The sequence below is a fragment of the Carassius auratus genome, chromosome 13, assembly GCF_003368295.1.
Source record: "Carassius auratus strain Wakin chromosome 13, ASM336829v1, whole genome shotgun sequence".
Taxonomy (NCBI): Eukaryota; Metazoa; Chordata; class Actinopteri; order Cypriniformes; family Cyprinidae; genus Carassius; species Carassius auratus.
In genome coordinates, this window is record NC_039255.1 from 16,727,990 (window position 1) to 16,743,077 (window position 15,088).

The 15,088-nt window shown below is 37.8% G+C and overlaps 1 protein-coding gene across 1 annotated transcript; it reads right to left on the minus strand.

Moving 5' to 3' along the window:
* Positions 1-278: 278 nt before the first annotated feature.
* LOC113113269 (NLR family CARD domain-containing protein 3-like) lies at positions 279-2,312 on the minus strand. Its single transcript, XM_026279412.1, has 2 exons — positions 2,248-2,312; positions 279-2,084 (listed from the first exon to the last, which is right to left on the minus strand). Exons 1-2 carry the CDS (start codon positions 2,310-2,312, stop codon positions 305-307), a joined length of 1,845 nt encoding a protein of 614 aa, XP_026135197.1. The 3' UTR covers positions 279-304.
* Between the last annotated feature and the right edge of the window lie 12,776 nt (positions 2,313-15,088).

A 15,088-nucleotide genomic window follows, 5' to 3' on the forward strand; every position in this document is an offset into this window, starting at 1 on the left:
TCTCTTTGGATTTGAGACTTTAGTCTTTGCAACCTTACAGATCTTCTTTATGCACCAAGAGCTTGTAACACTCCAAAGAGAAAGGAAAAATTGAAATTGCATCATATGACCCCTTTAATAACTGATAAATCTGATTTATTCATATGCAACTGCTCTGAATTTGAAATATTGTAGTGTTAATGATTAGAAAACACATCAAATACTGACTAGTAGGCTAAACTCTGGACAATATATGCAGCACTGAGGCTATATGAGCTTTTATTTTCTTTATGTTTTAACAGTGAAGTGATTGTTCTCATGATACTTACTGAACTGATCTGTATTTGTTAATCGCAGGCAGCAGCTTCTGAAAAACTTCAATTTTTTTGGTTTCTCTGTTTTCTCCAACAAAATTATTAATGTCAAATACATCCAGCTCATTCTCTGATGTAAATAACACAAAAGCTACAGCTGACCACTGAGATGAAGAGAGTTTGGCTTCATGTATTTTTCCAGATTTCAGATACTGTTGTATTTCCTCCACTAGTGAATGATCACCCAGTTCATTCAGACAGTGGAACAGATTGATGGATTTCCCTGGAGAGTCAATGGTTCTGATCTTCATCTTGATGTACTCAATTGTTTCCTCATTGCTGTCAGAGCTGCTTCTTGTCTGTTTCATTAATTCCTGTAAAAGAACCTGATGAGACTCCACTGACAGACCCAGAAGAAACCGCAGGAAAAGGTCCAGATGTCCATTTTTACTCTTTAGAGCCTCATTCACAGCTCTCTGATGTATGTCTGATAAAGTATACTTAAATAACATAGAGAGGTCAGAGGTCAAACTAGGGAACATTTGTGAGCAGTTCTTTATAAAAAAGAGGTGCACATATAGAGCTGCTAGATGTTCCTGAATGCTCAGATGAACAAAGCTGAAGACTTTCCCCTGATACCAGCCAAACTCCTCTCTGAAGATCTGAGAGCACAATCCTGAGTACACTGATGCTTCTGTCACATCAATGCCACACTCTCTCAGGTCTTCCTCATAGAAGATCAGATTGCCTTTCACAAGCTGCTGAAAAGCCAGTTTCCCCAGTTTGAGGATCATGTCTTCATCTGTCATCTTCTTCTCATAGTCCTTCTCATGTTTGATGTTGGTCTGAAGGAGCAGGAAGTGTGTGTACATCTGAGTGAGAGTCTTGGGAATCTCTCCACTCTCTGCTCGACTCAACATCTTCTCCAGAACAGCGGCTGAGATCCAGCAGAACACTGGGATGTGGCACATGATGAAGAGGCTCCTTGATGACTTCAGGTGTGAGATGATCCTCTCGGCCAGACTCTGATCACTGACTCTCTTTCTGAAGTATTCCTCCTTCTGTGGGTCATTGAAGCCTCGTACCTCTGTCACTCGATGGACACACTCAGAGGGGACGAGATCAGCTGCTGCTGGTCTGGAGGTGATCCAGATGAGAGCAGAGGGAAGCAGATTCCCCACAATGAGGTTCTTAAGCAGCACATCCACTGATGCTGATTCACTTACATCACACAACCTTACATCACTCTGAAAATCTAGAGACATACGACACTCGTCCAGACCATCAAAGATGAACAACACTTTATATTCATCACTGGATATTTCCATTTCTTTTGTTTCAGGGAAAAAGACCTGAAGGAGACCTGAAAGACTGAGTGTTTTGTCCTTCATCAGATTGATCTCTCTGAAAGGAAGAGGAAATATGAGCTGGACGTCCTGATTCTCTTTCCCTTCAGCCCAGTCCATGATGAACTTCTGCACAGAGACTGTTTTTCCAATGCCAGCGACTCCCTTTGTCAGCACAGTTCTGATGGGTTTGTCTTGTCCAGGTAAAGCTCTAAAGATGTCACTACATTTGATCGGTGTGTCCTCTGTTGCTTCTCTCCTGGATTGAGTCTCAATCTGTCTCACCTCGTGTTCATTACTGATCTCTCCACTCTCACTCTCTGTGATGTAGAGCTCTGTGTAGATCTCATTCAGGAGTTTTGGGTTTCCCTGCGTCGCTGTTCCCTCATACAGATACTCAAACTTCTTCTTCAGATTTGATCTAAATGTGCTGAGGACACCATGGCTGTAAAATTAAAATACCACATTATAATGTGACTCAAAGAGTTACAGTACATGTATTAAAAAAGAGCAGACTACTAATGAAGGGAAACCTTTCAATTATTGATCATGTCACTGATAATAAACAATACAATGAATGTTTGCATCATGAAATCCTTCTTTTTTACCTGATGCCATGACAAAAGCTTTCATCAAAGTCCTGTGGTTGATTCACAGACTCATCATGTTTCATTTTCTTACAGAATAGTTCATTTAGGAATTGAGTGAGATGTATTCCTCATTAAGTAAGGAAATGTCTGATTAAATTAACATTGATTAAAAGCAGTAAATCTATTGGTTGTGAACCCGCCGTATAACCTGGAGGAATTCCGGAAGCTGATTGGCCATCAAAACTTCACATGTTAAATAGAACCAGGTGTGCTTTGGTGATTAGTAGTGAGCAGAGGGATCTCTGTTGGCAAGGTGAATGTGCTTCTCCTACCCAAGTTGGTGGTGCTACTGATACTGGAGAAAGATTGCTAAAGCATGTATGGATGTAACCATTGAGTTTGGAGTAAACCAAATGCTGAGACGGCAGTGAAAAGCCACAATGTGTTCATCAACTTTATAGAAGCTACTGGTAGGGTAAAGACTCTTTTATTGAACATGGACTGTTTAAAAGACCAATTGTGAATGTCTTGCAAGTTGTTCACTAATGCTAGCCGGTTTAGCATTTAACATGCTATCTGGTCATGTGCAGTAAATGCATTTGATTTAGTGTTAAACTGGTTTGTACTGTACTTCTGATTTGTGGGTATTCTAGTAACATTGGTTGTAATTTAAACAAGTTAAAACCTCTTTAAATTGCTGTGTGTAGTGACTCATATATATATAGGTTATTAAGCTAAGCATCTGAGTGAAGCATCTGAATTGAACTCTGAAAATAAGCAGAGGAAGACCAAGTTGTTGTTGAAAGATTTTAATAAATTGCTTCGATGATGAAGAATCAGATGTTTTGAGTTATTCCATGCATCCTATAAAGTTGACTGGAGCTTTGTTTAAGTTTGGGCAGACATTGAGGCTGAGAATCTCTAGATAACTTGACACTTAATAACCAAGCTTGTGGATAAGAAGATTAACGGCTTCTGGTGGTCCAGAGAAAGGAGCTGGTGCAAAGAACAAGAATCAACATTGTTAATATAAGTTTAAGACAACATATCATTTGACTTAAAATGGCAGAAGAAGCCTTGGGGAAAACGGTGGATCGACTTAAGAGAGAGAGAACCACTACAAAGATGTGTTTTACCAAGCAAGTAAACCTTCTCACTCGAGAGTCAAGTCAAATGATTGAATCTGAACTCGGGAAGGAATTCCAGACACTATCTTCTACTGCAAGAGCACTTTTTGATGCAAATGATGATTATAAGATGGGATTGGTTGCAGAGCTGGAGGCTAGTGCAAAGAGTGATGAGAAAGTAGAGCTTGAAATTTAGCAGGTAGCAGATATTGAGAAGGCCGTGAGCAACTGTGAGACAAAGCTTGAAGAGGTGAGAAAAATTGTTCAAATTACCTTATGGCAGAGATATGGCCAAGAGGAATTAACAGCTGCAGTCCAAGAAGCTGAGAAGGCTTATGACCATTATGCTTCAATACCCGTTGCTGGTGTCAATTGTGAAGGATATGAAGTTCAACTAACAGAGCAGAGCAGTCAAAACTCTATCCAGCTGAGAGCGATGGATTCCTACAACAGAGAAGAAGGACTTTGAGAGCAGAGTGAGGCAGGTAAAAGTCCAAAATAGTGGACTCATTTTGAGAAACGGTGAGTTTATTACTGCACGTAATACTGAAAGAAGTTCTCAGTTTGTAAGTCCCACAGACCCAAACACGGCTCTCCAAACTATGCCGATTACACCAGTTGTGAGGATAAAACCAGCTAGTTTGCCTAAATTTAGTGGTATGAATAGAGATTTCTTCCGTTGGAAGAAGGATTGGGTCAGTTTGCAGAAACAAGGAGAACAGAATGACAGAATTGGATGACAGGATTGTTAAGGATCTGAGGCTGTCAAGTTATAGCACTGCTGAGGATGTGTTTAGAGTGTTGGAGAATCGATATGGCAACAAGGTAGCAATTGCCATGGAAATTATTGAAGAACTGGAAAGAGTTCCTGCTGTAAAGGGTTATCAACTCAGAAAATTTATCGACTTGATCCAGACTGTTGAAAAAGCTCTATCTGACCTGACAGATCTAGGGAACATCGGCGCAATAAAGAACCCTCTCGTAACTAAATCTATTGAGAGTAAATTGCCTGAATTTGTAAAAAGGGATTGGCTTGTCTTTTATGATTGATCCTGATTTTGGTGTAACTCCAGAGAATCACTTTGATGTCCTGCTGAAGTTTTTAAAGAAACAGGAAGATGTTCTTGAGAAACTCTAACAACTCAGAATCACTGACAAAGTAGAAAGGTTTGATAAATCAGAAAGAAGATTTGAGAAGAAATATGCATCTACAAAAACTACAAAGAAGTTTTCTGATATTGGATGTGTTGTTTGTGGAGCTGTAGCCCATAAAGACAATATTTTCTTTTGTAAGAAGTTTAAGGACCTAAATTTGGCTGAAAATAAATCTGCTGTGAGGAAGATTGGAGCATGCAAGAAGTGTCTTGGATGTCATGAGGTTGATGCTGATTGCAAAGATGCATTCTTGTGCAAAAACCGAGACTGCAGGAAGGAAAATGGATCTGATCATCATTATTTCCTCTGTCCAAGAAGAGAATTCCTGAGTGGTGGTGAGAAAAGGTCTCTAAAGGAGTACAGGAAGGTAAATGTGCTAACAGGAGAGCAAGAGGATTTTTTAGCTGAACTGTCTCCAGAGCTGGCTGAGCGACGTAGAAATGCTTTCACCAACAAAGCAGCAACAGTAACCTGCACTGGAAAGCCTCAAGTTGGACTTCTAAAGAAAAGTAGAGTAAAGAAACTACCTGTTATTATGATGCTCTTGGAAGTTACAGCCAACGCTGGGCAGAAGATTGGAACTCTGGTTGATCTTGCATCAGACACGAACTATATAACCCATAAGGCTGCAGCAAGACTGCGGTTACGATCTGAAGTTGTCACTTTAGTTGTGCATGGAGTTGCTGGAATGACCATAAAAGCGAGAACCAAACGATATCTTCTCAGGGTCAGAGTCCGAACTGAGGAATGTAAAGAAAGAGCACATGAGCTCCTTTGTTATGGCTTGGATGAAATTGCTAAAGTGCATAAAGTCATCAGACCTAAGCAACTGCAGAGGTTTTTCCCAGAAGTCAAACCTGAGGAGCTGGTAAGACCAAAAGAGATTGAAATACTTGAAATAGCCACCGAGAAGGAAGACTAGCCCCGCAAAGAGTGAAGGTTGTAGGGGATCTTGTCTTATGGGACAGTCCTTTGGGAAAGACAGTGAGTGCCCACTGTCTTTCCCAAAGGACTGTCCCATAAGACAAGATCCCCTACAACCTTCACTCTTTGCGGTGAAGGTTATTTGACCTATTTGAATAAATAGTATTTGACTGTATTACTGTATTACTGTGTGTAGTGACTCATATTTATATATACTCTGTATAGGTTATTAAGCTAAGCATCTGAGTGAAGCATCTGAATTGAACTCTGAAAATAAGCAGAGGAAGACCAAGTTGCTGTTGAAAGATCTTAATAAATTGCTTCGATGAAGAATCAGATGTTTTGAGTTATTCCATGCATCCTATGAAGTTGACTGGAGCCTTGTTAGAGTTTGGGCAGACATTGAGGCTGAGAATCTCTAGATAACTTGATACTCCTTATCAAACATCGTATAGATTTAAAAATCTTGCTTATTACTTATAAAGATCAAGAGTGGTATTCTACAAGATGTCTCAACATAAATGCAATACTTTTCTTGTGTTTTCCTGTTTTCATCGGGTCATCTTGCAAGTCTTTGGCTGTAAATTGCAGATTTTTCTCAGTTGCTCTGATTAAACATTTTATGATATTGTGCTTTTTCTTCCACAACCTCAAAGATTTTCACACTTCAAGCTAAGGAATAGGACTGAGAACTGTGTCTCTAGGAACTTTCAATGTCTTGGAAATCTTCATATAGCCTTAGCCTTTCTAAAGTACTACGATATTTATTCTCTTTAGCTTTTGTGAGATCTCTGTTGACATTTTTGCTACTCAACTTCAACACATGCATAGGCTAACTGTATGTGTAACGGCTCAAGCTAATTCTGTTTTTAATAGAGTTTCTAAAAGCTTAATTTTTTTTTTTTTTTTTTATGACTGTTTTATTCCCCACCATGCAAATAAGTGATTTAAAAACAATGTTGAATTGGGGTTGAATAGTTATGACACAGCAGTATTATTAAAAAATCTCATAACTCAAAAGTATTACATTTATATATTGACTATCACTTTTAATATGCCAGTGAGCTGTTATAGATACAATTTTTATTTTATCATGGATCTTCAGAAAAGTTTGTATTTGTAAAGTACAGCAGTCTCTAGGGGATTGAGTAATTTTGATTGCAACTGTATACTATCAAAAATGGTGGTAATGAAAATGCATACAAATTTAACAATTTAATTGTTTTAAAACCTTTTATTCTTTTATGTTTTCGCAAAGGGCTGCACAACAGAGATTTACTAAATTTAAAATGAGGGACAAATTGTATTTTCTAATGTTTATGTAAAAAATTATTACTTTAGAAGTGGGCTACATTTATAGTACAATCGTAATTTCTTTGACTTAAAAAGCAGACTTTTTTTTTGGACTGGATGTATTGAAGAGCTTTGAGTCTCAATGTATTTGTTTTTGACAGTGGTTTTCTCAAATAAAATTATGAAATGATTATTAATTGTTCTCTCAGTGAGACTCTCAGTGTTTGTGTTCAAGTCCTCAGATAGGGAGACAGCAGGTAATGTTAAACCTGCCACTTTAAGCCACGCTGGTGGATACTTGTATATGTAGTACATGACAACACTGCTCATTCAGACATGCAAAACAAACAGATTAGCCTATATATTTATATAGCAGTGCCTTTGTTATTATTTTACAGCTTTGTTTTTGATTTTATTCATCAATCCATCAAATCGCATATTTTGTGACATCTGCAGAGTAGCTAGCTAACGTTACTGTAAATTCATTGTCATGACTGGATTCTGTACTTCACTCCGCATCACATAAATTATAATGCATTAACCTTAAATTATAAATGGGACATAGCTGTATCTGCACGGGATGATGATGTTCTGAATAGGTAAACATGTTCGATGCGTTTCCTCATTTTGCAGCCACTTTTCGACCACAGTTTTTGCAAACTGTGTCTACCTTCAAGGACAAATAAGCATTCGTCTTTTCTATATAAAAAGTATTCCCATACTAGTGGCAATTTTAACTCTCTTATTTTATGTGGGATAGAGATTAGAGATAATGGCCTCTGTCTCTGATGTTGTTTCCGCTGTACGTGTGGGTGGAGAAAGAGAAAAGTTAGGGGTCGTTCACATATCGTGTCTTTTGCGTGCTCAAGTTCGTTATTTCAAATGAAGGTGCGCTGTATGTGCGCTCATAATGGAAGCGACGCATATACAGAGCGACACGCTCACTTTTTCCAGGTGTGTCCACACCGCATTGAGTTAAAAACATCTCAACTTTTCAGAATGCAGCAAGCACACCGCAGGTCATGTAGTTTTCCTCACTTTTTCCGTAGCAACGTTGAAAGCTCAGCCAAGATGAAGGAACAGCGGATCATAGCTGTATATTGATTGCCATTTTTTAATTAATTTAGTTTCAGAGCTACTGCAAGCAATTTTTAGAGCTGCAAATCCATTTATCCATTCCTGAAATTTCCGCGTCTTCATGGAGAGAGCAGGTCATGGTTGCTTAGCAACGGCAGGCACCTCAGGAGCACAAGTGCCTGAAGGCTTTTGGAAAAAAATCAGAAAGCGGTGTTTTCGATTAGTCGACTACTCTAACGATTATTTTTATTACAATAAATAATTACTCTAATGTTCTTTTTTTGATTAGCTAATGAATCCTTTGGATAACTTTACAAAAAAATATAAGTACAACTTCTAATATAATATTTCAACCTTTATTGATTTTCAACCAATGTGGTTTAAGTTTTAACAGTATACAAAATAAAGAGGCAAAGAAAATTATTTTACCATGGTAAATTTGAGTTTACGATAGCGCTTATAATTAAACCACAGTAGCCACAAGTTTACAGTTGTCTGAGACTCCATGTAATGTTCTTTAGCATCACAAACCATAAAATGTAGTCAGGGTTCTGCTATGGTTTAGCATGGTTTCCAAAGATCTGGAGCTGATTCTGGGTAGCTCGGTGGTCTGTGACTGTTGTCTCACGGTGCGCTGTCTTTTAAGGGGCCGTTCACATATCACGTCTTTTGCACACTCAAGTTCGTTATTTCCAATGTAGGCGTGCGTTATGAGCACTCATAATGGAAGCGTTGCGGTCGCGACACGCATGCGAAAACCAGCGCGTCCGCACCGCATCGAGTGAAAAACATCTCAACTTTTCAGAATGCCGCAAGCGCACCGCGGGTCATGTGACAAGAACTAGCTAATCAGTTTCATCCTTTCCCGTAACAACGTTGAAAGCTCAGCTAAGATGAAGGAACTGCTGATCATAGCTGTATATGGATTTCCATTTTGAAATAAATTTAGTAGCAGAACTACTGCAAGTGATTTTTAGTGCTGCAAATACATTTATCCTTTGCTGAAAATTCCGCATCTTCATGGAGAGAGTGTGTCATGGTTGCTTAGCAACGGCAGACATCCCAGGGGCGCAACTGCACGAGCGCTTTGGAAAGGAGAAAGCGGCACAACTAGCATTTTCCACGCGTTTTTAGGCGCGATATGTGAACGGCCCCTAATGCGTGTTCGAAACCCGCGCCAACACAGACTTACTTTATTTTTTATTTTATCCTTACTTCAGCCGCTACGGGTGATCATACCAGTAACTTGTAATCTTTACAAGTATATCAAAATCATGCAATGAGCAAGTCTGCGTTTATTAGACACTTAATAATATCACATCAGTTTGTACTTTTAGAATCGCCGAATCTGCTGCGGTCGTTCCATCACATCTGCAGCAGAGAACTGAACCAGGAAGTTGGTCACCAGATCACACGGTAACCAGTTAAACCGTAACACCGGAGAGTGCCAGGATGTTTTACTCTGAGGTGCTCGTGCATCGCAGTTGTGCTGTCGCGGTACACCATATCAGTTTTTCAAAAGGAACAAATGGCCATTTTATTTGGCCTCTGTTTGAAGTATTTCCATATTTTTGATAACAGTGGTCTCTGTTTTTGTGATAGAATGCAACTTTCTCCATTCCCAGTATGCCATTACGCGAGATGTAAACAGTGTGATGCGTTGCAACACTAGCCTAGTGTTTTCCATGTGTTTTTTGGCGCGAAATGTGAACGGCCCCTTAGGTGGAAAGTTGATGCCTAGGCGCAGGTGAGATTTTGTGTCTGTTATTTTCTCTTAATACCGTAGATAAGCAAATGTACACAGTATGATAATTGTACAGGTTTATTTCACGGTATACAGCAATTTTAACCTTTGTCCCCCCTCATGCAAATTGAGCATCTGTCCCACTTTTTCATTCGACCCTGCCTAATAAATATACGGATACGTCCATAGGCGTACTGTTAACTTATGTCCAATAGTTCAGATGAGAGCAATAAAAGCGTTAGTCAATAGGCTGAATCGTACGTCAATCAAACTGTTTACTGGAGCAGGAACGCCTCCTCAACATTTGTCAACAATCTCAAATTGGAGAGCACGCTGTTGAGTCAGGTTAAGCAGCCGTGGCCATGAAAAAGAGAAGATGCACTTTTAATAGTGAATGGACCACAACATACTCTTGGTTAAGACCTGTAGATGGCAAAGCAGAGAGAGCTTTTTGCATTTTATGCAAAAGCAGTTTTTCTGTGGGACATGGAGGAGAATAGACGTGAAGCGACATGGTGCATGTGAGTACCACAGAAAAAAAAAGAACATCACCAAGAACCATGCAAATCTGTGCAATTGTTTTTCAATAAACCAAATGACCCACAGGCTGACAAAGTTTCGGCAGCAGAAGTGATAAGCATTTATCATGCCGTACATCACACACATATCAGAATCAGAATCAGAAATAGGTTCGCTCTACAGACTGCAGTAACAAGTTAGCCCCAGTAATTTTTCCAGATTCTGAAATAGCTAAGAAAAAAGCTGTAGAAACTTTCAGTGATATTTTGTGTCAGGTAGTGTCTCAATCTTTTAGTCTGTGGGTTTAAAAATAAATATAGGCAATATATTACAGAAAGAACCTTTTAAACGAAAATATTCAAAACAAAATAGGCTACTCTCTGATTATGTAATCCATATGAAATGTGCATTTCTCTCTGGTGTTCACGGCGAGTCCTCATGGTCAACTTCATCTTAACAATGACACAAAAAAGACCAGTTTATTACTAAACAATTAAATGTCTCCTTGCCAATTTAGACACATTCATAGTCATTACTTCAACCGGTGGCAAACTTTGTGTGCGATCATAACGATTATTATCCTGTAGGCTAAAGCCTATTTAAGTAATTAAATTAATATAAAGGGGTGACGCATTTACTACTTTTAAAAAAACGCGGGTTAGGAAGCAGGTCCAGTAAAATATTTTATATTTCTTTCTCTTTCTATGCTAATATTAGTCTGTTTCTCTCTTATTCCGAGGTCACTGTAGCCACCAAATCCATTCTGTATCCAGCCCAGATGGTGGCAAACTTCAACTAGAAAAAGATGCTGATCTCGCTTGTGTTTTACTCGACAGGTGAGTTGTTTTCATTGTATCTTTACAGAAAACATATGCTATTATAACGATCAACAAGATTAGTATTATGGGGCATACACGGCAAACGCGGGGCATCGCATCTCCAGATTTGCGCGAGGACGCGTCTGATCCATAGTCTGATCGTGTCTTTGCATTGACTTTGTATGTAATCTACTCGCACAAATCATTGAACTCGCGTTTGCTATGTATGCCCAATTATTGTGTTTGAATAGCCATCAAAGGTTGGGTATAAGACAACAAATCCCATCATTCCACGCTCCTTCTTAGCGTCATCAAACCACGCGATTGTTATTGTTTTGGTAGTGCGTCCTCTAGTGGCAGGTCCTACAACCTGTACCTTAAAACAACATGAAGTAAATAAATAATCAAATACTCTGACATTAAATTCTGATTTTAAAACTAAATAATTCTGTAATTCTGTTGTGATTATGATAGAAAAATATAAAAGTGATAGTTTTGAGTGTTGAGAAAATGCTGATAAACACACACACACATACTTTGCAGCCTTTAAAAGGAATAACACAAATAATTGGTGCAGCAAAAAACCCAACTACACTTTTCACCTGATATTTTTATGCATAACTTCTAGAAACATATATACAGTAGTAGATTGTGGAAAATTGCATGTCATTATTTTCAGAAAATTCTCCAAAATAAAAAAAACCCACATAACAATTTGTTCATTAGAGCTAAAGATATTCCTTATGTTGTTATAACACACATAAAACCGCTAAAAAAACTGTTCATAACTTCATTAAACATATATAGATTGTGAAAATTATTTGGATTAAAAAGAGCCAAAATTCACAATAAAAAAAAAAGCATAATTGTTTGGGGCTTTGACTAAAATTGAGCAATGAATTACTTCCGTTTCAAAACTGTCAAATTAAATCACTCACCTTATTTCATTCCTGAGATATAGAATGTCAAATAATACATAAATAATTTCCCTTGAGCAAACACAGATTTTTTTTCTTACACTTTTATCAGCTATTTCTCAGCAGGAGAATGTCCAAATGTAAAATATTTTTGTCCCTAAAATAGAGAAAGTTTTCTATCAAATGATACCTACCTTTCGACAGTATTGGAGTTCTGAGTCATTATTTTTGAGTATGTCACTCAGAGAAAAACAACACCTTTAGGGAAGCAAAAAAAGCCTTCAGGGCTTAACGTGTTTAATGTTTTTTTTTTTATTTATTTTTTACACTAATTACTACCAATTACTAATTACTATTATAAATAACTGAAAAACATTTATTGAATAATGGTTTGAGGGGTTATATTACTGGTGCTGCTATTTTATGAAACCATTAAGAGAGCACGAGAGGTCATAGTAATACCATAAACAGTATTGTACCTGTTACTCTGGCCTTTGTCTCCACCCTTCATTTCTGGTAGATGAGCCATAGAGCGGTCACTCTTCATGGACACACAGCTGGGCTCTGCTGAATCTGATCTGTCCTGCTGGGTTGAACTGTAACAGAACAGAGATTACATATTAATCTTTGAATAGTCATCCTTTAATGAGCAGGCCCACATGGAATCTGCATCTGTAAAGCTCAGCACAACTGGACATTACTATAAGTTTTACATATTACCCACCCAGTGTTCGCTTATTAATTATTTTGGCTAATTTGGTCATACTTTCAGTTACTAATTAGAGTGCAATACTCTCTGTAGTGCTTTAACTATTTATTGAATGTTGTTGGGGGGTTATTTTTTGCTATCATTTTAAGAGACCATCAGAGATAAAGGACTAGTTCACCCCCAGAATAAAACCCCCATGTCATCCAGGATGTTGATGTTTTTCTTTCTTCAGATGCATAGAAATTGTGTTTTTTGAAGAAAAAAAATCAGGATTTTTCTCCATATAATGGACTTCAATGGAGGCCATCGGGCTGAAGGTCCAAATTGCAGTTTCAATGCAGGTTTAAAGGGCTCTACACGATCCCAGTTGAAGCATGAGGGTGTTGTCTAGCCAAACGGTAGGGTAGTGTCACAATATTTAGCTGGTGTACCCTAGATGGTGTACCCTTTTGTGTTTTTGTTGGGGCCATGTGCTCTCCTGTCTATTGTCTGACTCCACTCATCTTGTTACATTATTGTTTCAGTTGCTCCACCTGTGTTTCCATCATTTCCCTCCTCGTTTGTCTCCCCATTTATTGTCCTTGTGTCTGCAGTCATGGGCTGGTTTGTTGTTAGATTTCACTGTTTTATGTGTCGTATTTACTTGTGTGCTTTCTGTTTGGTACTGCCTTGTATTCCTGGGCTGCCGGTGTTTATTAATAAAGCCTCACTTCTTCCTGCACATTGAATCCCCATACATCCGAACCATGACGGGTAGGTACAAAAACCACTGGTGTAGAGCCCTTTGAAGCTGCATTGAAACTGCAGTTTGGACCTTCAGCCCATTGGCCCCCACTGAAGTCCATTATATGGAGAATAATCCTGGAAAGTTTTTCCTCCAAAACCTTAATTTATTTTTGAAGGAAGACAGACACAAACATCTTGGATGACATGGGGGTGAGTAAATTTATCAGGAACTTTTTATTTTGGAAGTGAACTAATCCTTTAGCAGTAATACCAACGCAAATGTGTACCTGTTACTTTGCCTTGTGTCTCCACCCTTCATTTCTGGTGGAGGATCCATAGAGCAGTCACTCTTCATGGACACACAGCTGGGTTCTGGTGAATCTGAGCTCTTTTTCTGGACTGAACTGTAATACAGCAAATGAGGGCTTGGTGACGACTGAAAAAATTTAAGTTGTTTCAGAGGAAAGGCAAAATTTTATATTTTGAGGTCCACAGTAGTCTTTCACAAAAGAAGCAGAAAAATGTATTAACAATGTAAAAGTGGTCAGTTTTTATTTCATGTTGTCTTTAATGAGATTACCTGAATCCTGGAGAAAAATCTCCATCTTTGGTTTTTGGAGCTTGACTCATTCTGTCCTCACAGAGCTGTACTGGTGCGTCTGATTATCTCCTCTACTGACTGACTGGAAATAACAGAAACCCTGATTTACACACATTAAACTAGAAATCTTAATTCAATAAATTATTATGAACCCATTTAAAATGTTGCCTGAGGGTAAAGTGAATTTAGTCAGAACATATTTCATAACAGTGAGGGTTTTTGGTGAAGGCCTGGGGAAAAGCAACACTCTTAAAAATAAAAATACTTCACTATGCCACAGAAGAACCTTTTTTTTTTAAAATGGTTCAATAAAGAACCTTTAACATCTGAAGAACCTTTCTGATTCCCAAAAGGTTATCTGTGGTGAAAGAAGGTTCAGTTTCTAAAAAGGTAAGAAAGAGATTCTTTGACTGAATGGTTCTTTGTGGAACCAAAAATGGTACTTCTATGGCATCACTGTGAAGAACCTTTTAAAGCACCTTTATTTTTATGAGTGTAATGAAGTAAAAATATGTTAACCAATTAGTCAAGTATATTTCACTTAAGACTCTAATTGGACCGAGCAAAGATGCTGAAGAGTACGTAAAGCGCTACAGTCTAATTATTTTAGTAAATCCTCCTTCGGTTGTCATATTTATTCATATTCATAAGAATGATGGAATTCTAAATAAGTGCATATGTTATCATTCAATCTGTACCTGCTATTGTATGGTGTATCCTGCATTTGTGGAGAGAATCTAAATTATTATTAAAAAATATATTAAAAAGGATAAAACCAAACTGCCATGTCATTGTTTCATTCTTTAATAATTGCATGCCAAAATCAGAAAAAAAAAAAAAAAAAAAAAATCCCCAAATCGTGAAGAATGTAATCTTTTTCACTATAGTCACATTTGAAAATTCATATAAAATTAAAATCAAATTGTTTTCTGCAAACTCCATCAGATTCTTGTTCCACATGTGCCCATGCACCGTGGTGATTGTCATATCATTTTACTGTATCATTCTTTAATAATTGCATGCCAAATCTGGAAAAATGCTATCTTTTTCACTATACAATCAGATTTGAAAATTCATCTAAAATTAAAATCAAATTGTTTTCTGCAAACTCCACCAGACTCTATATTCTACATGTCCCCACGTACCACTGTGGTGAATTTCATATCATTTTACTGTATTATTCTTAAATAATTGCATGTCAAAATCTGGAAAAATGCTATCTTTCTCACTAAACAGATTTGAAAATTCT

Excerpts from the sequence above, each read along its gene's own strand:
- LOC113113269 (XM_026279412.1), bottom strand. The coding sequence starts at position 2,312 with ATGAAACATGATGAGTCTGTGAATCAACCACAGGACTTTGATGAAAGC. Across the intron at positions 2,085-2,247 it reads AGCTTTTGTCATGGCATCAG|CCATGGTGTCCTCAGCACAT; the intron begins GTAAAAAAGAAG and ends TTAATTTTACAG.